Source organism: Petaurus breviceps, unplaced genomic scaffold, assembly GCF_028583685.1.
Source record: "Petaurus breviceps papuanus isolate PSGF00001 unplaced genomic scaffold, PetGlider_PUasm1.0 100, whole genome shotgun sequence".
NCBI lineage: Eukaryota > Metazoa > Chordata > Mammalia > Diprotodontia > Petauridae > Petaurus > Petaurus breviceps.
In genome coordinates this window covers 6,340,567-6,366,706 of record NW_027185573.1, presented here as the reverse complement: position 1 = coordinate 6,366,706, position 26,140 = coordinate 6,340,567, and the positions used below count along the sequence as shown (strand labels likewise).

Below are 26,140 nucleotides of genomic sequence, written 5' to 3'. Positions count from 1 at the left end.
TCTTCCATCACTAAGAGGGGAGAATTAGCCTAGCTGACTTCTAAAGGTCAAAATGGGAGAGTGTTGAGAGGATGCAAGCTTGGAGGGCTTTCTGGAGGAAGTGAACTTTGATGTGTGTTTGGATGAAAAGGATAGAAATGAGTTTCCCTTAGGAAAAACAAGCTATTCTTGGAGTAGGTAGTGCCAGACAGATTTCTGTTCCAATTCACAACCTTTCCATCCAAGATGAAGTTGGGACAGAAGACTTCTTGCTTATAATCACATAAACTTCTACAGTGAAACAGCAAGGTTAGGGGCACTGGAAAGCAGGCTTGATATAGTGTCCAGAAATGTTGGTGACATCTGAGCTAAAGTTCATTTTTCTGCTCTAGACTGGGTTCACCTATTCCCAGCTCAGGATTACTCCCAATGTACAAGATTCCCAAGTGACTATGGCAAGTTCTGTCTCCTTAGTACCATAGATTTAGATGTGGAATGGCCTTGGCATGGGGGATAGAGCATCGCACTTGGCCGTCTCATCCTTCCTCACATGCTTATTCATTATGTGACTAGGTGTGGACAAATCACCTGAACTCCCTCAGACTCATTGTCCTTGTCTGGAAATTGGGAATAATTTATTATTATCATTCATTTGTTTTTTAGTCGTGTCCAACTCTTTGTGACCCCATTTGGGGTTTTCTTGGCCAAGATACTGGAGTAGTTTGCTGTTTCCTTCTCCAGCTCATTTTACAGATGGGGAAACTGAGGCAAACAGGGTTGAGTGACTTGTGTAGGGTTACACAACTAATAAGTGTATGAGGTAGGATTTGAACTAAGATCTTCCTGACTCTAGGCTGGCACTCCATACCTAGCTGCCCTGAGGATAATTGTAGCTCCTTTTGTTGTGAGACCAAATGAGATAACATTTATGACACTTTGTAGCAGTTCTGTATAAATATTAGTTACAATTATTATAAAACACTTTACAGATGTCATCTCTCAACAATCATTTGAGGTAGGTGCTATTATTATCCATATTTTTCAGATGAAGAAACTGAGGCAGACAGAGGTTAAGTGACTTGACCATAGTCACATAGCTAGGGAGTATTTGAGGCTTGATTTGAACTTGGTTCTTTCTGGTTCTAGTTCCAGCATTCTATTCATTGCACTTCTTAGATGTCTTTGTTTGACCAAGAACCTTAAAACATATTTCTTGACCTTTCTGGGCTTTACTAAATCTTGGACTTTGATATCTATCCATTAAATAAAATTCCAGGTTAGCTTCTTTTAATGATTTATTGTTCTTGTCAGTCATGTTCAACTCTTTGTGACCCCATTTTGGGTTTCCTTGGCAATGATACTGGAGTGGCTTACCATTTCTTTCTCTAGCTCATTTTATATATGAGGAAACTGAGGCAAACAGGGTGAAGTGACTTACCTAGGGTCACACAGCTAGTAAGTATCGGAGGCCAGATTTGAACTCAGGAAGATGAGTCTTCCTGACTCCAGGTCCAGCCCTCTATTTACCTCCCCACCAAGTTGCCTCGCTGCTGCTGATGTTAATTGCTGTACAAAGAGTAATTGTGAATTTATGCTTTAGGGAAGTCCTAAGCATGGAAACAGTGAGACATGTATGTATTCTACTTCTTAAGCTGTAAAAGGACTTCAAAGAAACACAGAATGTTCAGACTTGTCAAGGATCCCAGCGGCCAGCCAGTGCAATGGATAGTCTTCTCCATAAGGAAAGTGGCCACCCAACCTCTGCTTGAAGACTTCTTGGGATCCAGAATCCCACGTCCTCGCAGGAATCCATTCTGCTTTGGGAAAACTCTAGTGGTCCAGAGATACTCCTTCCTATCAGTCTTCCTTGTCTCTCTGCAAATTCTACACATTTCTCTCAGTTCTCTCCTCTAGGACTATTCCCTCCTTCTTGTGACAATCCTTCAAACACCTGAGGATGGTCATCTTTTCCTCCTGAGTCTTCTCTTTACCAGTCTGAACATTCTCATTCATCTGCTCAGTCCTTTTATCACATGATCTCAAGACTCTTCACCATTTGCTCAGAATGGTCTTCAAATTATCCACATCTCTCCTTATTCAATCAAATTCAACATGCACTTTTTAAGCACTTACTGTATACACTGAAGAAAATGACTTTTACATGCATAAAAAATTTAATGCAAAGTGTCTTTGAGAAGATTGCATTTATGAAATATGTGCAGAAAAATTAATGCAAATATATATGAAGTAATTTCTGAGGAGAGGCCATCAACAATGAGGGGGATAAGGACAGGCTTCCAGTAGTGGGCAGCACCTAGCCTTCGGTTCAGTGATTGGAAGCCCACTATTTCTTGTGATAGCCCATTACACTTTGAAATAGCATCTCTTGAACCATCATGTCCTTTTTCATTCCCTGCTTTCCCTAGCCACCTACCAAAAACAATTGATCCAATATCCAGAAAGCTAAAAACCAATGGTATTCAAAAGATCTCTGCTTTAGGTTCAATGTAAGTCACAAACCAATCATGACATTTTCACCCCTGAGAACTTGAAAGTTCTTTTTCTCTCTGGCTGTCTGATGCATCACCTAATAGCAAAACTGCTTTAAGATGTTCTTATCAACAAAACCTTTCCATGACCTCTTCTAAGAACACCTTCCAGGAAGGTAACAACATCCCAGTGGAAAGGCTGGAAAGTTCACGCCTCCCACCTTCTGCATGTCTGGTGGTACCAACTTGTCACCTTAAGCAAACATCATGACATGTACAGCGTGTGGAATCGATGAAACTCTCCTGCTAAAGAGTTTGACCTTCAGAGGACCTGTTATAGCATCATGATTCACGTGAAAACATTTAGGGAGAAAGCAAATGTTTAGCTCGGTTAAAATGAGTCTACTCTTTCTGCATCATCAACAACAAAAAGAACTTGAAAGTAAATGGGAAATTGTTTCTAGATCTCTCTCTGGTGACTCACCCTTGTCTGAAGTCAAAGGATATATTTGGAGTAAATGGACATCCCTGAAAGGTCATCATCCTTAAATGAAAATATTCATCCATACAATGAGATGTTGGACTAACATGATCATTATGGTCTCTTCCAGTACTAAAAACTATGAGCCTTTGAGGTGGGGCAGGAGTGGGGTTTAGACCTGTGACTTCATCAACAGAGGGAACTTTTGATGTTGACTTTCTCTCTGCTGACATTTCATCTGTAGTTTGTGGTCTTAGAGAGTTTCTTGAGACCCTGAAAGGTTAAGTGATATGGCTAAAGTCATATTGCTAGTGTCAAAGGTCTTCCTAAATCCAAGGCTGGTCCTCTATTCACCGTGCCACACTGCCGTCTATCACTCATATGTTCTTCAGATCATGACAAGGGCTGGGCAAGGTGATGGAGGCCTGTAATCCCTGCCAGTGATGGAGGCTGAGGCTGGTGGATTACTTGAGTTCAGGATTTCTGAGAGGCTGTAAGGCTAAAGACCATTGGGTGTCTGCACTGAGTCTGGTGCCAATATTTAGTCATTGACAGCAGAGGGGTAGCAGGTTTCTTGAGGAAGAGGGAAACAGGCCCAGGTTGGGAAAATAGAGCCAGCCAGAGCTTCACTGACCAGCACTGGGATAAGGCCAATGAATAACTACTGCACTTTCATCCTGGGTGAAATAGGGAGAGCCAGTCTAAAATAAAATAAGACAAAATTGAACAAAAAGAGTCCTAGGAATGTTGAAATTGGAAGAAATGTTAGAGATCATCTGATCCTATCTTTATTTTACAGAGGAGGAAACTGAAACCAAGAGAAGGGAAGTGATTTGGCCAAGGCTACTTAGGTAATGGACAGCTAGGTGGTGCAGTGGATAGAATACCAGACCTGGAGAGAAGACCTGAGTTCAGATCTAGCCTCAAGACACTTACTAACTGTGTGACCCTGGGCAAGTCACTTCACCCTGTTTGCCTCAATTTCCTCACCTGTAAAATGAGACAGAGAAGGAAATGGCAAACCATTCAAGTATCTTTGCCAAGAAAACTCTAAACAGGGTCAAGAAAAGTTGGACATGACCAAAATGACTTGAATGACAAACCTAGCTAATACATTTCTATAGTGCCCTCCTTAAAAAAATTCCTATGATGTAAGTAATTAAATTGTCCCTCATTTTACAGATGGTGAAAATTGAATTTCAGTGAAGTAAAGTGAGATTAGAGCCAGGATTTTCATAAACTGTAGAATTTCTGAGTTATAAGGTACCTCAGTCACTATGGGGTCCAATCAATCTCTGAAAAAGAATTCCCTTCACAGTAAACTTATCAAGTAGTTATCCAACCTTGTATTGACCTTCAATGAGGAGGAACCCACTGCCTCCCAAGGCAGTCCAATCCACTTGAGAATTTTGGTGTTTTCTTGGTAAAGATACTGGAGCAGTTTGCTGTTTTCTTCTTCAGCTCATTTTACAGATGAGGAAACAGACGCAAACAATGTTAAGTGACTTGCCCAGGGTCACACAGCTAAGTGTCTGAAGTCAGATTTGAACTCATGAAGATGAGTGTTCCTGACTTCAGACACCACTCTATGCACTATGGTGCCACCTAGTTGTCCTGTGGGGACAAAAAGCCTAAATCTAGTATCTCCTCCACATGGCAGCCCTTTATAAATACTCAGAGACAGCTCTCATGCCCTGCCAGCCCCTCACCTTTCTTTTCTCTGGACTGTCTCATTCAGTTCCTTCATGTCATATTGCATAAACTTGAGGCCCTTCAACATCCTCATTTCTCTCTTCCTGTCCTCATATTTATGAATGTTCTTCTTAAACTGCAGCTCGCAGAACTGAGTACAATGACCCAAATCTGGTTTGACTAGTGTAGACTGGACCCAGGGCCTCCTGATTCCCACCCTAGTCCTCCTTCCACTCTCCCACACTGCCACCCAATGACTAGAAATAGCAGAAATGAGGCTCAACCCTGTCTCTGTCTACTACTCCAGTGTTCTTTCCGTGATACCAGCTTGGTTAGCAAATGAGCATGCATCCTTGACCTCTACGGCTTTTATGTAAGTAAGTCAGAGACATTCCCCTGAATTTATCTGATTTCAAGAAAGGTTTGGAATTGTGTATCTGTGCTTTTTTTGGTGACATTATCTCCCAGACAGCTTTACATGAAGTCTCTTTTGATTTGACGTAATTTAATTCAACAAATGTTTATTAATATCTCCTACATGCCTGGCACTGAGCTTAGCACTGGGCATAGCCAAGACAAAATGGAAAATAGTCCATGCCTCACAGAACTTACATTCTACTTTTCTCTCTTCTGCTTTTTTAAAGGTAAAAACAGACTATGATCGACTCAGCCACATCCTCACCATAGTGACCAAAGAACGTGATTTGGCCGTGAAGGAGAAATACCAGCTCCAAGTCAAACTGGAGAATCTAGAGCAGGTCCTAAAGGTAAGGGAACAGCCCAGCGTCATTTTTCCTCACTGGATTTATAAAGACCAGAGTGAGAAGGAAGGGTGAAGGATAGGGCAGGGAATGACAAGGCATTTATTCAGGGGCACTTATGCCATTTTCCTTTTGAGACTGGCATCCACCAGAAGATGTAAAGGATATCATCAAAGAAGTATATGGTTGAAAAAGAACATGGCGACATGGTCATTTGGTAAGAGTGAGTGATGGGCTCCTCTGATAGCCTCAGTATGCCAAGTGAGTATGAGAAAGGCTACCTGCCCATGTGTGTGAATCCAATATGGTGAACTTTAGGGACACCATGGACAAAGGTCGCACAGGATAGACAGGTCGTGATTTGCATGGTTGGAAGAAAGTTACCCATGTTGATGAGATCACAGGACCGCTGAAATGTCAACAATGTGGACTTTTAGTACAACTTCTCTCCTTTCTATGGCTAAGAAGGAAAAAAAAATACCACGAAGTAACAAAACATTAATGTTTTGGGAAGTGATGCTGTAAAACCAATTATGCATTTCCATGGTTTAGGAAGTTAAATACAACTGAGCTGGGAGATTGAGCAGAGAGCCATCTACCTGGAAATGTAGCTTACTTAAGTTGAAAGACTTGAGGTATCTGTATTGGTTATTTTAAAAAGAAGAATTCATGAATTTTCAGCTGCTTCTCAGATGTTTAACAACCTTTATTATAATGAGGAGAGTTAGATCAGAAAATTACTTTATCAGGGAGCAAGTACATGGCTACTAGCCCCGCATTTCTGACGGATGGAGATCTGCTTAAATTGACCATTCCCTAGGATGCAGCTTATAGGAGAGCCGGGGGCTTGATTTGCTAATGATGTAATTGACTCGGTTCTGATAGCCTCCTGTAAACAAGTCCTTTTAATTCATACTTTGCAAGGTGACAGAGGCTCCTGATCTGTTGCCTTTAAAAGTAAGAAAGTGTCTAAAGCTGATTATAAAGGGAAGCAGGAGAAAATTTGAAAATGTGGCAGTTTGCTTCTCTTCCTCCCGCTCTGAACCCCCTTGGGGGAAAAAAAATCTCTGTAACAACTAATTGAGGTATTTGGGGGTAAGGAACCTGCCCAGGTAGGCTCCCAGCTGCAGTAATGAGGCTGATTTCAAAAGGAAACATGACAACCAGCCGCTTTACTCTGATGTATAAAATGGGGCTCATAATACTCATTCTCTCACTATTGCCTCCCGTGAGATCAGGGGAAGTAAGTGGAGGCAAGGGTGTTAGGTGGTTAGTACAGTGTATACTGGGCTTGGAATCAGGAAGATGCAACTTACTGAGTTCAAATCAGACCTCAGACACTTCTAGCTATGTGACCCTAGGCGAGTCACTTTGCCCTGTTTGCCTCAGTTTCCTCATCTGTAAAATGAGCTGGAAAAGGAAATGGCAAACCCCTCCAGCATCTTTGCCAAGAAAACCCCAAAATGGGGTCACAAAGAGTCTGACATGACTGAAATGGATAGACAACAAGAAGCAGAGACTAGAAAACCAGTAGGTGTAATGAATGTAACAATGCAAGAGTGAAATGTCACAGACGTTCTCAGTTAAGGTCTCTGTATTATTCATTTTGCCTAACTGTTTTACTCCGTTATAAGAGACCTCTCACCAAGTGGGAATAACATGCAAATATCTCTAAAACAAAATGCATCAATAAAACCAAAAGTGTAAAAGTTTTTTAAAATGCCAGAATGTGAGAAAAGAGGACCCATGAAGAGGCAGCTTTTTACAGAGATAGGAGACTCCTTGTAGAACAATGAGAAGGAGAATTACGTCAGTCTTTTTGGCATGCGTTACTTGGATTTACTGAACGTTTTTTTTTTTCTTTTTGGAGGGGGGAAGGTTGGGCGAATAGGTTTAAGTGACTTGCCCAAGGTCACATGGCTAGTTTTGTGTTAAGTGTTTGAGGTCAAATTTGAACTCAGGTCCTCTAGACTCCAGGGCTGGTGCTCTATTCACTGAGCCACCTAGCTGCCCCATTTTTTTTTTCTTTTTTAAAAATTCTTTGTTATATGGAATAGGTTTTGGGAGAGGAAGGAGAAATGTTGGTCACATAAAAACAAAAGATATCACTAAAATTTTATTTTAAAAATGAGATAATGGATTTTTAACACTGCCAATTCTGAAAAGCTGCAGAAATGGCAAGCTAGGATTTTAGTGAGATTTACCAGGTGTTCTTTGTTCTCATTTATAGATTATCACAGACTAACTGATTTGCAAACAGCTCAGCTCTTCTGGGACCATGATGTTCAGTATCTTTTAGGCTCATTGCACATTAGAATGATAGGATCATAGATGGAGACTGGAAGAGACTAGAGGCAATCGAGTCCAACCCCCTTCATTTGATAAGGCAGGAAGATGAAGCCCAGGGGAGTTAAGCAAAAGTCACCCTGGAGGTGGCAAAATAAGGTTTTGAGCCCATGACCTTGAAGGACAAGTTCAGAGTTCTTTTGCACTGAACCACAAGAGAGCAACGGGCCCAAGTGCCCCCATTTTATTGGAGAAAGAACTAAGGATCAGATAAGGGAAGGGACTCGCCCAGAATCACAGTTGATCTTAGATCTAAGAGTAATCTTAGATCCACTGGATCCAAATCTGGAAATCTAGAACTCTGCTTCCTCTTAGACATTAGCAAGTTGTTCTTTCTCATTTAAAGACCAGGAGGACACAAGGATGAGAGATGATGATGATGAGGAGGAGGAGGAGGAAGAGGATGGAATCAAGGGGATCAGGACAGTGGTAATGGCAACTGAGTGAACCACACTGACCCCATTTTATGATTCAATTCTGGAGCTAGCTTACACTTCCCTTTCTATTTGATTAGGGGTCTGGTCCAACTATCGTATCATGAGAAAACATTATTTAGCTGTGGGAATTGGGAGAGAACCTTATGGCCTTTTTTGAACCTAGCCATGCCTGACTGGGAAGATGGATCACATCTATCTGCTATTTAGAGACCCTTGCCCAAGGACCTGGGTTATACTGACCAGAAATTCAGGCACATCCAAAGACTGAGGCAATGAGTTTTCTCACAGTTGTACATCTCAAACAAGCCCTCATGTCTTAGCTGCAAACTGGTTCCATATTTATCAATCAGTTATTGTTTCCATGTTCTTTTGATTGTTTGCAGGCACTTGGGGGAGAGGGACACCTCCTTTTCAGGGAATTGAACCTGTTCACTCTTCCCCTGCCACATGGAAAGCCTCTAATCTTTCCCCTAATTAGAAATCAGATTGCCTAATATTGTATTGTGTCCTTTTGATTAATTGGTCTTATTTGACTGTTTCTAGAGTACAAAAGTGTTTCCCACAGCATCTGGGGCCCAGGCCTAAGGTGAGGAGGTCTGGTCCCACTTTATTAGACAATTGCCATGCATTGCTTAATAAATAAATGTGCTTGGGAAATCAAACCTTTATTCATCTTTCACCCACCACAATGATGATGATGAGAATGATGAAGATAACTTTTGAGAGGCAGTATAGTATAGTGGATGGAGAGTTGACCTTTGATTCAAGAAGTTGTTGTTCAATTGTGTCTGACCATGACCCCATTTGGGGTTTTCTTGGCAAAGATACTAGAGTGGTTTGCCATTTTCTTCTACTGCTCATTTTACAGATGGGGAAACTGAGGTAGACAAGGTTAAGGGACTTGCCCAGAGTTCCACAGCTAGTAAGTGTCTGAGGCTGGATTTAAATTCAGATCTTCCTGACTCCAGGCTCAGTGTCTATACACTATACCACCCAGCTGCCTTCCTGGTTCAGGAGGAAGTGAGTTCACATCCCTTCTTTGACATATACTGTACATATGACCCTGGGTAAATCCTTTAATTTCTCAGTGCTCTAGGCAACTCTCTAAGACTCTACTAGAGCTAAGCAGGTGCTGATATACAGCAATAGAGGGAGCTTCTGGACCTGGGAGTTCCTTCTACAATGAAGTAACAGGTCTGGCCCTAATAATAATCACAACTGATATTTCTACAATACTTTAAAATTTGCTAAACACTATGTAGATATTACCGCCTTTATGCCTCCAAACTTCCCTGTAAGGTGGGTACTACTGTTGTTACTATCATTATTGTACAGAGAAGGCAACAGTCTCAGAGAGGTTAAAATCATACACTCATCTTGTATTCAACTTTTACCCAATTACCCTATGAATACTACTGCTGTGGGCAGCTATGTGGGACAGGTGGATAGAGCACCAGGCCCAGAGTGAGGAAGACCTGAATTCAAATCCAGCCACAGACACTTACTAGCAGGGTGACCCTGGACAAGTCACTTAACCCTGTTCTCCTCAGTGTCCTCATTATAAAATGAGCTGGAGAAGGAAATGGCAAACCACTGCAGGATCTTTGCCCAGAAAAAAACCCCAAATGGGGTCATGAAGAGTTGGATATGACTGAAAAACTACCGAACAACACTACTGCTATTATTATCCTCATTGTACAAATGAGGAAACTGAGGCTCAGAAAGGTTAAAATGACTTGCCCATCTTGGTCTCCATACCCTCCTCCAGTTCCTCATGTATCAGAGTCACTTTTGATCATATGATACTAGAACAAATATGACTCCCTTGTGACTGTATGCACCAGACTTCCTGAGAGAGAGAAAGAGAGTTGCTCCATAGCGGAATGGCTATCTGGCAAGGTAGTGAGCTCCCCATCACCTGAAGTCTTTAAATCAAGTCTGTAAGAATACTTTCCAGGATGCTATGGGAAGGATTCTTGTTCAGGTGTGGGTTGGGCTCAATGACCTCTAAGGTCCCTTCCACCCAGCTCTAAGACAGAGTTTTTCTGTGATAGGAGAAAACACTTGCAAAGATGGTTTGGAGAAATTTATACAGTGGGTTCATAGACTCTGTGCATACTTCCTGGCAATATATAAGTTTAATTTTCAATCTCTTTGGTTATAGAGTAGAGTAGAGAAAAGTGTATGCTAACTGAAGCTACCACCACAGTTGTCCCATCCGTGTCTTGGGGGAGGATTATACTTTTGAAAGGCATAAGTATATATCTTTCTTGGTTTTGAAACATGGATAATATGAAATATTTTACATGATTTTATGTGTACAATTGGCATCATATATGGAGGGGAGGGAGGAAGAGAATATGTAACTCAAAATTTTTGAAAAAGAATGACAAAAATAAATATTAAACTTGGAAAAACACAGGCAAAGAAAGTTATAAGGATGGGTATTGGGGGAATACATTGACACACCATTTCTAGGAACAATGGCAGTGTCAATTTGATTATAGTTATAGAACTAGAAAGTGGGAAGGGGTGGAGGTGGAAAGTATCCATTAGGAAGCCCAGAGGCTATGGAGAAGATGCCTGAGGAATTGTTTGTCCTTCATTCTCAAAGAGGACCCAGATATCAGGAAGGTGCTGTCTTGACTTGCAAATGAATTGGATTTAAGTGAGGAAGGATTATGCAAAGTCACCAACTTCACCTCCTTCAGAGCCTTCTGGGTCTAGTGGTAATATATAGATAAGGATGACTAGAGTTGACCCCAGATGCAGTTGAAGATCTTGAACCTAAGGTCTTTCAGAGGTCTCAGTTTGATGGAGGCAACACCCATTCCATGATTAAGGCCAGTAAGAAATAAATCCAAGAATGGCCTGAAGGGTAGAGAATAAAGTCAAGCATGGCTTGAACTTGTCTGAAATAGTGACCCAAGGGAGACTCTCACTTCTCAGGATAGTTCCACATCTGAAAGGATTAAAATCCTCACCATCAGGTCTCTGGTCCAAGCAGCAAGGACCTGGAAATAGGGAAAATGGTTATATTAGGTCATGGAGAGGCTGCTATCTGCAGTGATGGAGAGGGGTCATTGAATCATAACGTATCACTTCATGGAAGATCATCTGCTCTGATCTATTTCATTGTACAAAGAAGGAAAGTAAGGAAACTCCATGAATGGAACCACAGACCCCTGAGGATGAAATTGAAGTAATATTAACTGAACAAGCAGCTTGTTAGCACGAATCACCTCTTAATTGATTAACTCCTCCTTACTTAGCAAATAGGGAGGGAAGATCAGGGTGGCATCATAGGTTAAGACAGGTTTGGAGTACTGAAGAGGTGTGTGTGTGTGTGTGTGTGTGTGCGCGCGCGTGTGTGCGCACACGTGTGTGTGCATGTATGTGTGCGTGTGTGTGCATGTGTGTGTGCATGCGCATGTGTGTGCATGTGTGTTTGTGTGTGTGGGTGTATGTATGTACAGACGAGTTAAAAAGGAGACTTTTATGCACAGCAAGGGAGAGAAAATAAATTTTGCCCACTTCGTGAGTTTACTTAGATTCCATCCTGGCTGCCAAGGCTATTTACAATCAGCCTTGAAGAGTGGCCTTTTTCAGAAGGAAAACAGCTTTGTTTCCAAGTGCTATAAACAGTAGATAAAGAATACAGAAAGAGAGATCAAGAGGAGTGAGGAGGGAGGTGGTACAATTATGTGCTATTAAATAATTGAAAGGAAATCATCACCATGCAATTTTTATAGAATCCTATGTGATCTTGCCAAGTTCCTATAACTGGGGAAATGAGGTTGGCTTGGTGAATGAGAACTCTGGGAAATAAGTGGTGGTGGCCTTCTTCCCCTGGGTTCTGGAAGAGAGTTCTCCAGACTTTTCTCTTCTAGGAGAGTGTTCCCCACCCTGAGTGGCAGGATAATTATATCCTTGGGACAGTTGGGCATCAATTTCATGCTGGTTCAAGACTTTTCAGTTTCTTCTGCTATCTTTCGGGGATAATTCTAGCTTGTGCTGAACCCGTACCCTTTCCCAAGCAGTGGGATCAAACATCCTACTCTTTAGTAGTAAAGTAGGGATGGTGAATTGAACAGCTCACTGAGCAAAGAAGTTCTATTACTTAGGACAAATTTCTGAGATACAAACATACTCTTGTAGAACATCTGAATGGACCAATCACCACTGTCTTTGAACTGCCTCGAGTTTCATCATTCTCACTGATGAAAAACGAGTCCTCACCAGTCTATTTTCAAGAATTCCAATTCACAGTCAGTCAATAACATTAAGTCTGCTATGTGCCTAGCACTGTGCTAAGCACTGGGGCACCAAAGGTTAAAAAAAAAAGGCAAAAAAGTGGTCCCTTCCCTAAAGAAGTATAAAATGTAATGGGGGAGACTACTTACAAACCACATACATACAAGATAGATAAAGAGTAAACTGGAGATGATACTAGCAGTGGAGGAGGGGTTTAGGGCTAAGGAAGGCTTTGTGCACAATTCAGGGTTTAATCTGTATCTTGAAGGAGACCAGGGAAGACAGGAAGCAATGATGAGGGAGGAGAGTGTTCCAGGTCTAGAGAATTTGCCAGTGCAAAAAGGCAGAGTCAGGAGGTGGAATATTCTGTGGGAGAAAAGCCAAGAAGGCCAGTATGGCTGTATTGTATCACACATTAAGAGGGTAAGGTATTGGGAAGACTGGAAAGGTAGGAAGGGGCCAGGTTGAGAAAGGTTTTAAAAGGCAAATGGAAGGTTTTCTCCTCGATCCTGTAAGTAATAGGGGGACACTGAGTAGAGGGGTAAATTCAGTGGAGAATGGGCTGGAATAGGGAAGACAACCAAAAGAATCTTTGCTCATAACACAGCCCTGTAACATTTGTGAAGCCCAAATCCAGGCATTGTCAGAGAAGAGGGAACTGATTTCCTTGATATAAGAAACTCCCAGTGAGGAACCTGTCTCTGCAGATATAAATCTGCCCTGCAAATCAAAGTTGCCTAGATCAGTGAAAGATTGTGACTTACCCAGGGTCACAGAGCCATTATGTGTCAGAGATGGGACTTGAACCCAGGTTTTCCTGACTCCTGGGCTATCCAGTATACCACACCCTCTCTCACAAAGCACAGTGCTGGAATATGGTCGGAATATAAAAATACTTAAAGAATTGAACTGAACCCATGTTATCTCATTTAAACCTCACCACAACCCTGTGAGGTATAGATTATAATTTAGCAGCAGAGCTATGAGGCTGAGAAAGTTACAGTGTTTCATTCATGGTCACAGAGCTAGTGAGTGTCAGAGATGAGATTGGAACCCAGGAATTAGCTGGAAGAAACCTTAGGTGCTCTCTAGTCTAACTCCCTCATTTTAAGTAAAGAAACTGAGACTCAGAGACTTGTGCCAGGTCTTAGAGGTATAAGATCATATATTTAACATCAAAGGAGCATCGGGGACTATCAAGACCAATGTGACCATTTTATAGATGGGGAAACTGAGGCACAGAGTGGTTTAAGTGACAACTCCAGATCTTAGAGGTAGAAGATTATAGATTTAGAGCTTAAGGGCATTAAAGATCCTCAGGAACAATATCTTCATTTTACAGATGGGGAAACTAAGACACAGCATGATTTAGTGATTTGCCCAGGGTCACACAGATAATAAGTTGAGTTGGGATTTGAACCCAGTACTATCAGTGTCTCATCCCTTATGGCACATTGGGATTTGAAGTCAGGTGCTCCGAATCTCAACCTCCCTTGCCATGCTACCCCACCTCCTATTCCATTGTTCTCTTCAAACAGAACTGGGTTGCAATCAAAGATCCAGTCAATGGAGGATTTCACCCAGCCCTGAGGTATAATGGCTTCTGCCCAAGTGAGCTGGGCTGCCAGAGCTCATGTCAGAGTCCCTGTGTCTAACCCCTTACCCTCACATCTTCAGCTCTACCTGAATTCTACAGAGAGGTATCATACATACCTTCTGGGCAGAGGCAGATCACTGGCAATCCCCTGCAGGAAGCCTCTTTTTTGTGTGTGTGCTGGAGTGTGAACTCTCCCTTGTCACTTATCTCACTTTGTCTTCTCTCCTGTTACTTGTGGCTTTGACTCACCCCTCACGCTTCCCTTATACTGTATTGTAAACTCCCCAAGGAGAGGTCTGTAGCTCTCTATATAGTTAAGGCACCAAGCACAGTGCCCTGTATGTGGTAAGAACTCAACCAGTTTTTAAATCTACCAATACATCTTCCATCTGTCCAGGTGGGTGCTGGAGGAGCAAGGAACAGGGCAAGAGACACTGTGACTCTTGGGCAGGGAGGCAGGAGAACCAGGTTCAAGTTCACTTCTGCAAGGAGTGTAACCTAGGTGAGGTCCTTCCCCCTCCCTGGCCTCATTTTGAAGTTGGAGTGAGGAATCTCATAACTCTAGGGCTAGAGGGGATCTCAGAGGCCATCTAACCCAAGCCTCTCATTTTGCAGATGAGGAAACTGAGGCCTAGGGAATCTAAGTGCTGTGCCACACTTTGAATCTCACTTCTGCTAAGCATTGTGGTCCCATGGAGTCAGACAACTGAGATTCCTTCCTTCCTCCTTCCCTCCTCTTTCTTTCTCCCTTCTTCCCTTCCTACCCTCCTTCTTTCCTCTCTCCCTTCCTTCTTCCTTCTCTCCTACCTCCCCTCCTTCCTTCCTCTCCTCCTTTCCTTCCTTCCTTCCTTCCTTCATTTCTTCCTTCCTTCCCCTGTATTCACATGCTTCTGACACCACACCTGCACTCTCAGCCCATGGGACATTTCCTCAGTCTGTTCCTTATACCTGGAATGTCCTCCCTCATCCTCTTTCCCTATTGAAGAACTACCTATTCTTTCAAGTTCAACTGAGATGTCACCTCCTCCAGGAAGTCTTCCTTCATTCCTCAGGTGGATAATATTCTTGGCTTCATACTTCTTTAACACACTTAGAGTATCATATTGTAACTGTCTGTATTGGTGTCTTATCACTCTATTAAGCTACGAACACCATGATTGCTTGATGCTTATAAACCAATTAAACTTCATGTCACAATTAGATCCTGGGACAGGGTTACCATGGACGAATGTCAGTTTTCTCATCTGTCAGACACCTAGTCGTACAATACTGAATAGAGTACCAGATTGGGGGTAAAAGAAGACCTGAGTTTGAATCCTGACTCAGACACTTACTAGCTGTGCACCTCTGAGCAAGCCACTTCATCTTTCTGAGTCTGAGTTTTTCATCTGGAAAATGGGGATAATAATAGGACCTACCTCCCAGGGGATGACATGAGGGTCAAATGAGATAAAATATGTAAAGTGCTTTGCAAGCCCTAAAGTACTGTATAAATGCTAGCTATTATTAAGATGAGAGAACTGGGCTAGATTTTTACTGTCCTTCCTAGAGCTAACATTCTGTAATCTTATGAGTCTACAAAGGCAGGCCCCATCTCTTATAATAGTTGACATTTATATAAGGCTTTAAGATTTGCATAGTGTCTTATACACATCATTTCATTCAGTCCTCACAGCAATCCTGTGAAATGAATGCTGTTATTCATCCCTGTTTTACAGATGAGGAAACTGAGTCACGGGGTGGTTAAGTGACTTGCACAGGGTCACTCAGTGAGTAGATGTCTGAGGTTAGGCTCAAACTCAGGTCTTAGGAAGCCAAGTTCAGTTCTCTCTCCAATAGACCACATTGCTTTTCTAAGCTTTATTTCTCTCCAAGCACCTAGCCCAGCTTGCTGCACTCAGTAGGCATTAAATATATTTTTGTTGATTGACTAATTGGTTTTGGAGCCATTTAGCAACAAGAGTAGATTATCTATAATTTATGTAAGTAGATCCAGTCTTAGAAGTGAAATTCAAGGGGAGATGTTGTGTGAGGCCTCTCCAGAGGTCATCCAGACCCTGTCAGTCTGGTGAACCCTATAGGCGGAGACGCAGAAGAATGTTTTAAAATGAAAAAAATTAAAGAGTGGGATGTCAGAAGAACCAATTATATTGAAAATTGTGCACAGATGTGTACGTACATGTGCATGCATATGTTCATATGCTCATATGCATATACTTTGAGTTCACACACTCTAGGGGCAGCTAGGTGGCTCAGTGACTAGAGCACTGGCCCTGGAGTCAGGAGGACCTGAGTTCAAATCCAGTCTCAGACACTTAACACAAAAACTAAACATGTGACCTTGGGCAAGTCACTTAAACCCCAATTGCCCTCCCCTCTGCCCTCCAAAAAGAAAAAAAATAATTCCTGCTTTAAGTAAAACAAGGAATTGACATCTCTAATGAGAGCCAGACAATGGTCAGCTGACCCAAAGCAAACCATGGAATTGGGGGTCAGTGTGGGGACTGCTGTTGTCCTGAGTAGACACATATGTGTTTAAGTGTGTAAGTGTTCCATGAAATAGAACACATGGCCACAGTGTGCCAAAATGGAAAGAGCACTGAATCTGGAGTCAGGGGAGCTGGGTTCAAATCCCATCTTTGCTACTCACTCTGGGACTTTGGGAAAGCCCTTGCTATTCTCCTGGCCTGCATTGTTTTCATCTGTAAATATTGACTAAGCCAGTCAGTGTTGGCACAAAGTGCCAGATGATATAATGGATAGAGTGATGGACCTGGAGTCAGGAAGACTTGTGTTCAAATCCTACGTCAGACTCCCAAAAGCTGTGTGATCCTGGTCAAATCAGTCAACCTCTCTGTGCCTCAGTTTCCTCTTCTATAAAATGAGGATAACAGTAGCTCCTACCTCAGGGTTGTTATGAGGATCAAGTAAGCTAACATATGTAAAATGCTTTATAAGCCTTAAAGTGCCATATGCATTTTTTGTTGTTTTTCGGTCATTTCAGTTATATCTGACTCTCATGATTCCATTTGGGTTTTCTTGGCAAAGATACTGGAGTGGTTAGCATTTCCTTCTCTAGTTCATTTTACAGATGAGGAAACTGAGGCAAGCAGCGTTAAGTGACTTGCCCACAGTCACACAGCTAGTGAGTGTCTAAGGCTGGATTTGAACTCTGGTCTTGCTGACTCCAAGAGCTCTATTCACTGTACCACCTACTTGTCCATTTTGAAGCTGTGGCATCATGGATAGAGTATTGGACTTTGAGCCAGAAATAGGGTTTCACTCCTATGACACCAGTTCTTTGGCCATGAGCAAGTCACTTAAACTCTCTTGATATTAGTTTCCTCTTATGCAAAGATGAGAACAAAAAATAAAATCCTATAGTATCTACCTTTCAAATGGGATTATGTACATAAAGCATTCTCCAACCTCTAAAGCTTGCACAGTAAGTGCCTGAGGATGGATTTGAACTCAGGTCCTCCTGATTCTAGGGCTTGTGCACTATCCACTTCACCACCTAGCCATCCTTTATTATTGTTACTATTAACTAAGAGATCTCTATGGTTCCTTCTATATCTGTGGGCTATTTGTCCCTACTCCCTACGGGCAAATCTAGGACGTGTCCAGAGGAGGTCAAACCAGGATGGGGAAGGACCTTGCACCCAGATGATATGAGTATTGGTTAAAAGAACCGAGGTTGTTTGACCTAAAGTAGAGAAGGCTCAGGGGCAGGGTGACAGCTCTCTTGGAAGATCTACCGTGAGAAAGGAGGGATCAAACTTAGAATCTCCAAAGACTGGTCCCACGTCTCACAATCCTTAATATTAATGTGGTGCTTGAAGATATGTACAATGTTTCCCATACATCATTTCATTCTGTTTGACACCAGAGGGTAGAACCAAGGAATGATGGGTGGAAGGTGTCCAGAGGCCACTTTAGTCTTGATGTTGGGAAGATTTTCCTAACATTTGAACTATTCAAAAGGAAATAGAATGCCTCCAGAGATGGTACATTCTGCCTCCTTGGAGGTCTGCAAGTAGAGGCTGGATATGGTATGGTGTAGTAGGGATTCCCTTCATATTTGGGTTGGACTTGATGGCAGCCAAAGCCCCTTCCAATTCTCTGGTTGTGTTTCTGAAATTCACCAAGCTTGGGGAAGAAATTCTCTATTATAGGATCATAGAGAGATAGTTTATACAATTGAAAGTCTTGTAGGACAACTTTCCCTCCCAATTTACAGATGAGGAAACTGAGGCATAAAGGATGAATTGACTTGCCCAGTGTCATAGAGATAATGAGTGGCAGGGCCATGATTCAAAACTCACCCCTAGTAACTCCAAATTTATTAGTCTTTTCACATTACCACATTCCTTCCCTCATCATTAGGACAAAAAGAATGTGATATTGACACATAGAGACATATGACCCTCCCCAGAGGTACAAATGGCATCACTCTGAGCTAAAGCAATATCCAATAAGGTTGCATATATTAACATTCCATCTTTAATTTGCATGGCAGTCCTATGAGTTTTATTCATTAGAAGTTGGATGGCCCTGAGCAGGGAAATCTCAGATGTGTAATTTTCTTAGCTGCATTATAGGGCAGAGAGGTGCTTCAGTAATGGGGTTGTTACATGCAGAGAGGCCTTGCTTGTCAAAACTGCCCGAGTGTGTTTGGAGATGGGATGCTTGTTTCCGTAGGAGATCCCTGCCTTTTCTCCTCTGCTGCCACAGGTCAGCTGGAAAGGGAGGGAGGAAGGAAGAGAGGATGCTCTCACCTGATTATTGGGGAAGCAGAATACCAGCCAAAGCAGTTCATGCTCATTAAAGTGTGATGATCAGGTGACAATAATGGGACCTTGTGATTCAAATATCTGATATTCACAGTTCCATAGGATAAATGCTGGGTTGAGAGCATCTTCTAGAACAAAGGTTCTTTAATTATGCTTTGTGGAACAGACCCCTTCAGGAGCAGTCTGGAGATTTCTACAGATCCATTCTCAAAAAAGCACCGCTCAATGCATCAAATGAAAATACATAGGATCACAAATAAAACCAATTGTAGAGGGAAGAACAAAAAGAAATTTACATGTTAACTGTTGTATATTTAGAGGGAATAGCAAGCAGTAAATAATGGATTTGCAGCTTCATATGCAATCATTTTTTTTTATTATACTACATTATAAAAATGCTTGTTTTTCCATAAATTCAAAATAAAATAAATTTAAAAAAAAGAAATACAGCTATCAAAAAAAAAAAAAGTTCACAGATTCCAGATGAAGAACTCCTGGCCAAGAGGATCATGGGACCATAAAGCGAAATGAAAAGGGACCCAGAGGCCATCAAGTCCAATCCTGTCATTTGACAGATGAGAAAACAGAGAGAGAGGTGAAATGGCTTGTCTTCTTGCTGTTTCCTCTTTGTGCCTTTGCATTGATGCCCCACCCCTCCCCTCAACCAGAAAGTTCTCCCTCCTTATCTCTACTTCTTGAAATTCCTGGTTTCCTTCAATGATCTCCAGGGGCACCTTCTACAACAAGCTCTTCCTCATCCCCTTAGCTGTTAATGCCTTCTCTGCCAAAGTTACTTTTTATCTCCTTTGGATATACACCCCCCACACATATATGTGCATATATACATATACACAGGGACACATGCATACATATGTAGGTATATGTGTGGATATACATATATAAGATTTACAAGTATACAAAGTCTTTTGAGGAACCCTCTATGTGTGTATGTATATATATATTCACACATGTGTACATATATGTTCACACATGTGTTGTTTCCTCTGTCATAATGGAGGTTCCATGGGGAAAGGAACTGTATCCTCAGAGCTGGCTCCACAGCAGACCCTTAATAAACAATTGTTCATTGATTGACCTAGGTCATTAAGTAATAAGCAGCAAAAGTAGCATTTGAATCCAGGTCCCCTGACTGTTCTTTCTACTGTAACGTTCTGTCTGCCTTAAGAGAGACCCTAAAACACTCACCGGGATGGTAGTCTTGGGTCTTGCCAAATGAATATCCATTAAAACAACTGGGAGTGAGTAGGCTGGACAAACTCGGGGCAGGGACATGAGAATTAGCTTCTAGTATTTGAGATATATGACATGTTCTGTTTGATCTCACAGGGCAGAGTAAGAGTGAATGAGTAGATGCTATATAGAGGCAAATTTTGATGCCAGGTAATGTTTTCTATCATTTAGCACTGTCCTAATGTGGAAGAGGCTGCCTCAGGAGGAGAGGGGTTCCCCCCTCACTAGCAGCCTTCAAGCAAGAGATGGAGAACCATTTGTTAGATGTGTTAAAAAGGGAAGGGTTTCTCCCCCTCTAGATATTGGTTGGATTGGGACCATAAAAGCATTAAGACCACTTTGGTTCCATGCTCAGATCTGAGCATGGAAGAATATAGAGTTAGATCTTGAAGGGATTTTATAGGCCATTTAATCAACTCCCTCATTTTACAGAAAAGGATACTGAGACCCAGAAAATTTAAATAATCTGCCCAAAGTCTGCCCCAGAAAAGAGCTAAGAGTGAGGCAGTTAGGTAGCATAGTGGTTAGAGGATTGGGCCTGGAGTCAGGAAGACCTAAGTTCAGATCTATCCCTCAGACCGTTACTATCTGTGTGACCTTGGGTAAGTCATTTAACCTCTCAGTTTTCTCAAACATAAAATGGAGGTGATAATAGTGTCTGCCTCCCAGGGTGGTTGTGATGGTCAAATGAGATAATATTTGTAAAGAGATTTGCACAGAGAAAGCACTTAATACATGCTTCTTTCCTTCCATCCTAATATTTTATCAGATGACAAAAGCAATCCCTTTGGTGGTTGGTTATTAAACATAAGGAATAACAGCAGGAAGATGCCTCGTCCCCGAACGGTTCCTTTAAGAACTCCATCGAATATAAGAAGAAAACTTTCAGACCTGCAAAGTCCTTTACATACAGCACCACGTTTATTGCAGGGCCTCTCGGAACTTCAAATTAAATTACTGTCCACCATTAGCATTGTCTTGTGTTGAATTTTTAGCTTCCAAATAAATATTGCTCACTTCTTTATTATTATTATTATGAGACTGTATTTCACGTGCTGGAAGCGCAGTGGCCATTCACAGACTTGATCCCATTACTGATCAGCCCACATGTGTTGATCACTTCCCCTCCCATCTCTCCACCTCCTCCCTCCCCCTTATCTTGGTGCTGGATTTAATATGGATATGGGATCGACTCAGCCCACTGCCACTTAGAACTCCCAGCAAGCAATCCACCAGCCTCAGCACCCCCACCCCGCCCCCCATATCAGGTTTTTCAGGCATGTACTACCACACCTACCCTTTAATATCTTAGTATTGATGGTTGCATTTAGTTACAGACAGCACAGGAACTTTGCTCACTGCCCTGTAATTGGCTGTTTAAAGAACCAAACCAAAGATGGATAGTTCTTTGTTGAGGTGTCTTTAGCCATACTGGGCAATGCTAATTAACTTCTCACACTGAGAAATGAGAGCATAAGATAACTTTAGGCATGGATAAAGAACTGTCTTCTACCCCTAAAAGAAAGAGCAGCGGGCATTGGGAAACTCTGGAGTAAGGTCTAGTTAGTCTGGGTAATGAGCCTAGAACAGGGGTTCTTAACCTTTTGTGTATCCTGGACCCCTTTGGCAGCCTAGTGAAGCCCATGGCCCTCTTCTCAGAATCACATTTTTAAATGAATAAAATATGTAGGATTACAAAGGAAACCAATAATTTTTAAAGAACATTTTATTTTTTCCCAGACCAATTATTTTGAAATACTGTTATCAAAATATTTTATAAAACAAGTTTGAAGACTTGTGAACTGCTGGTCTTGACAATTCCAGACTTCTTATCATACTAAATATCAGGTGGGTACTTGGTTATTCCCTGATGGGTGGCTCACATTTTCTTCCAACTCCTGAAACTATTTGTGGATTAGGTATACCGGTCCACAGAGTTTGCTCCTCTGGAGGTCAAGCGTATTTACATTGAAATATAGTGGGAAGGCATTATCGTATAAAAAAGTCAATTTTCTTTGTAAATATTCAACTCAATTCCACAGGCTTTTATTAAGTGAGTATTATATGCTAGAGTCTTCCTGAAAGATATTCTTTGAATTTTCATCATGAACCCAAGTTAGAATAAATGACTATGCCAGCAGAGCTTCTGGTCCTTTCTACACTGCTAGATTGTGTCTGATTAATGGTACCAATTTGGTTTAGTACAGTGAGGCTTACTGACCAGAAAACTGAATCTGTGGTGAGGAATTCTTTGACCATGGCAATCCAGGAAACAAAGAAATGGGCAATATGACCCATGATCCTATGTGGTCTCCTTGTACTTTGCAGTGACAGTGGTCCAGAGGTGGAAAAGGGGACAGGGTGCTAAGAATCAGTTTTATACCAACTATTGATATATTTGTTGGTACTCAAAATCAGAGATCCTACTCCAATGACCAGTGGGCAGTGTAGTCTACTGGCTAGAGAGTTGCCCTTAGTGCCAGGACGTCCTAGATTCAAGTCCAGTTAAAAGGACTTTGTGACCTTGGGCAAGTTACTTAACCTCTCACCATCCCTGTTAGCCCTTTAAGACTAAGGTTCAGAGAAGGGGCCAACTTGCTTTAGTAGAGATGCTCATCCAGGATTTCCCCTTGACAATGAAATCATGGGTCCAGTACCTATGCCCATCTTTATTTAATGATCAATAAGTGGGCATAATCCTAGACCAAACGAATCACATCAATCTTGACAATATTCTAAATGAAAACAAAATGTAGGAGTTTATGGCTAACTGTAATTGGTTGTTTAAGATGAGTAAAGCCAAGAATGTTTTTACCTTTTAAATACAATAAAATTTTATTTTAAAACATAAAAACCATTCGTATCTCATCCAGAAACAGGTAGCTGGCCAGATTTGGCCTTCGGGCAGTTTTTTGATGACGCTTGTTCGAGGTTTGACTCACAGGATCTCTAAAGAGAGGCAAGTAAAGGACTTGGTAGGGTTGGCTTCACTGGCAGCCCAAACACATCATTATCTCATGGGACATTTGATCATCTACTATCAAAATGCTTGTGTTCGGTACTTGCAAAAAGATCACCATGAAAATAATTGTAGCTTATGTGCCAGCCTCTATTGTAATTAGTAAAGTAGAGAAATGGTGTGAAGAACTCAGCAAAACCCTCATAATTTAATTGACAGATATTTTGATACTTAGTCATTTAATCCTAGTGAATAATGCCTTTCTGTACATTATCTTGTTTGATCCTCACAACAATGCTGGGAGATAGGCACGATTATTACCCTCATCGTACAGATGCAGAAACCCAAGGCAAACTGACTTTCTGAGAGTCACACAATTAAGTGTCTAGGGAAGGATTTGAACTTTCTTTCTGCCTCCAAGTTCTATGTTCTGTGTATATACCATACTGCAAAAATGGCAAAAAAAAAAAAATACTTCTGAAAAATATGGTTCAGGAGGAAGCAATGAGAGAGGACAAATCCGTCTAGACTCCCCAGAGTCTCATGCCTGTATATAATGAATATTTTCTTGAAAAAAGGATTTGGAAGACACTCGTCATGATGAGTACCAACGAAGATCACAAAAACAAAATTGATTATATTTTAACAAATAGGAAACTAAAAATTCATTCCTGATGTAGTAGTCATTGCTGAATTAGCTCGCTATGTAGAGTTAGACTAACTGATTAATTAGAACAAAGATTAAAATGAATGCAAAATTAAAAGAAAGAATAAATATCAGAAAAATGGTTTGCAATGAAGGCAATTATAATCTGACCTACTTTAACATGTTATTCAGACTGAAAAGTTGGATGGAAGTGGGATGGAAGAAATACATTGACACTATTTATGCCAATTTCATACAAAATTTTAACTCATACATCACTTGTCCCAAGGACACCAAAGGAATTAGAAAAATGACAGCAAGCACTCAACTTACTTGTCAGTTAGAGATGTGGCAGCCATGGGCATCACTGGTTTCAAATATAAATGACTTTGTAAAATCAAAGAAGTTTATAATCCTTCACTTAAATATCAAATTAATCTTCCAGCCGAGGCTCAGCCTTGGATCACTCTCACCATCTGCTGCCTTTCCTCCTATATGTGTGCATCTAAACACAGGTGAAACAAATCACACAACCATTCTAATTGGGTCCACTACAGACTTATGTTATATAACATCAACTGGGCACTCACTGCTGCTAAGCAATACTTCTATATCTACCTTATCAACTCACTGTCCCACTTAGCAAAGTGATACTTTCAACCCTTTTCATATCTCCTCAAACCTCCCATGGCTTCCCCTACTTCCTACCCTCTCAGCTAAAAACCTTACCTCATTTTTTACTAAGATAAAATGGAGACCATTCACCAAGAATTCCCTCTTCTCCCTTTGTCCTTTTCTCCCTTCACCCAGATGCCTACTGCCACAATCGTCTCCTTCATCCCTATCTGACATGATGACGTGGTGTTTCTTCTTGCTAAGCCTAAGTGCAGCCAGAAGTATAGTCTAAAGCATTTTACAGTGAATAGCCTTTGTCTTCTCCAGGTGCTCCTATCTGCTTATAATACCATGTTCCATTTCTTTGGTTTCCCTTTTTATCATAAATTAGGCAGGAGGAGGTGGGAGAGAGGGAAAATAAAGAGTTGTTCATTGAAAAAACAAAAGGAAAAAAGCATCAAGACAAGAGTTTGAACCCCAACTCTGCCTCTTCCTGCTTTTGTGGCTTTGAGCAAGTCATTTTAACATCTTTGTGTCTCAGTTTCTTTATCTGTAAAACAGGGAGGTTGAACTGAATGGTCTCTAGGTGACTTCCAGCTCAAGATCTGTGATCCCAGGAATTGAAAGGAATGCAAATCAAGAGCAAAGAGAGACAAGAAAGGAAAGGGAACAAGGAAGAAAAAAGAAGCAGTGCATTCATTGATGTAATTCATTGATATAATGGTACCAACCCCTATCTCAGAAACCATTGGTGACATCGATGCCATAGTTTGCTTACCCCTGGTCTAAAACCAGTCATCAAATATCTAATCAATGTCTTCAATATGTCCAATACTTTGGGAATACAGAAATACCACCTCAAGGAGCTTACTAAATGTCTCCCAAAACACATACTCATATTAATTGAAAAGCTATTTGTGTGTTTCCATAAATTAAAATAAAAATTTTGACAAAAATCCTTCAGGGACTCTCACCACTTTCTATGTAAGCATCCTTGTTAGTGGTGCTCAGTGAGATCAGAAACTTCTCCTAGAAAGACACCTGATCTTTGGGAAAGTCTCCAAACCAAGTGAACAAATGTAAAATCCCAAGCAAAATGTGACTTCCCAGCTTCAGATCCAAGGGAATGGTAGTACTCAAAAAGGATTCTGGAATGCGACTTTGGGAGAAGTAGTTTGTGTCCAAAAGGATAATTATCTAATTTAGGAAAGAATAGCACTTATAGTGGATTGGCCCTAAAAAATAATTTTGAGATCCAAAACTCTTTGCACACTTTAGAAGTCATTCAATTCCATTGGCTATATTCTGAATAGAAGACTAATTTATCTTTTTTTCCCCAAGGCAAAGAAAAGAATACTTCAGAACAGATGTGTTGGATTGGTTTGGTTTTATGGACTGTGTTGTTGGGATTTTTAAAGAAATTCTAATCATTAAATATTGTTGCAAAGAAAGTTTCTATAATAAAAAATAACGACTGGCATTTAATAATGCTCAATCTTTGTTATGGTTGTCAATAGCTTATAATTCTTCTTTGGAGAGCCCTTTGTTCCTGTCCATTTCCACTGATCCATTTCTCCAAGCATTCTTTACGTCTGACTAAGTAAGTGTGTTTGTGGTGGCCAGCAGACTAAGGATAAGAAGATGCTTCTACCCTTTATTTAGAAGCACTTAGCTTGCAGTAATTCAGTCCAACTCAATGAACATTTACTGAGCACATACGACATGCGAGGCAGTGTGTGAAAGGGGCCGCGGATAGAGAGCTGGCCTCAAAGCCAACGAGACCTGGATTCAGGTCCTGCCTCCAACACACATGAGCTTTGTGAACCTGGACAAGCCCTCC

At 41.3% G+C, this 26,140-nt stretch overlaps 1 protein-coding gene across 2 annotated transcripts in view; it reads left to right on the top strand.

Annotated features, from left to right (window-relative positions):
* The window catches only part of LOC138168073 (RIMS-binding protein 2-like), a 490,664-nt gene that overhangs the window by 318,795 nt on the left and 145,729 nt on the right, over positions 1-26,140 (top strand). For both annotated transcript variants that reach the window (XM_069097401.1, XM_069097946.1), the window contains exon 6: positions 5,286-5,408. In XM_069097401.1, coding sequence (XP_068953502.1) covers positions 5,286-5,408 — 123 coding nt within the window. The remainder of the gene's footprint in view (positions 1-5,285; positions 5,409-26,140) is intronic.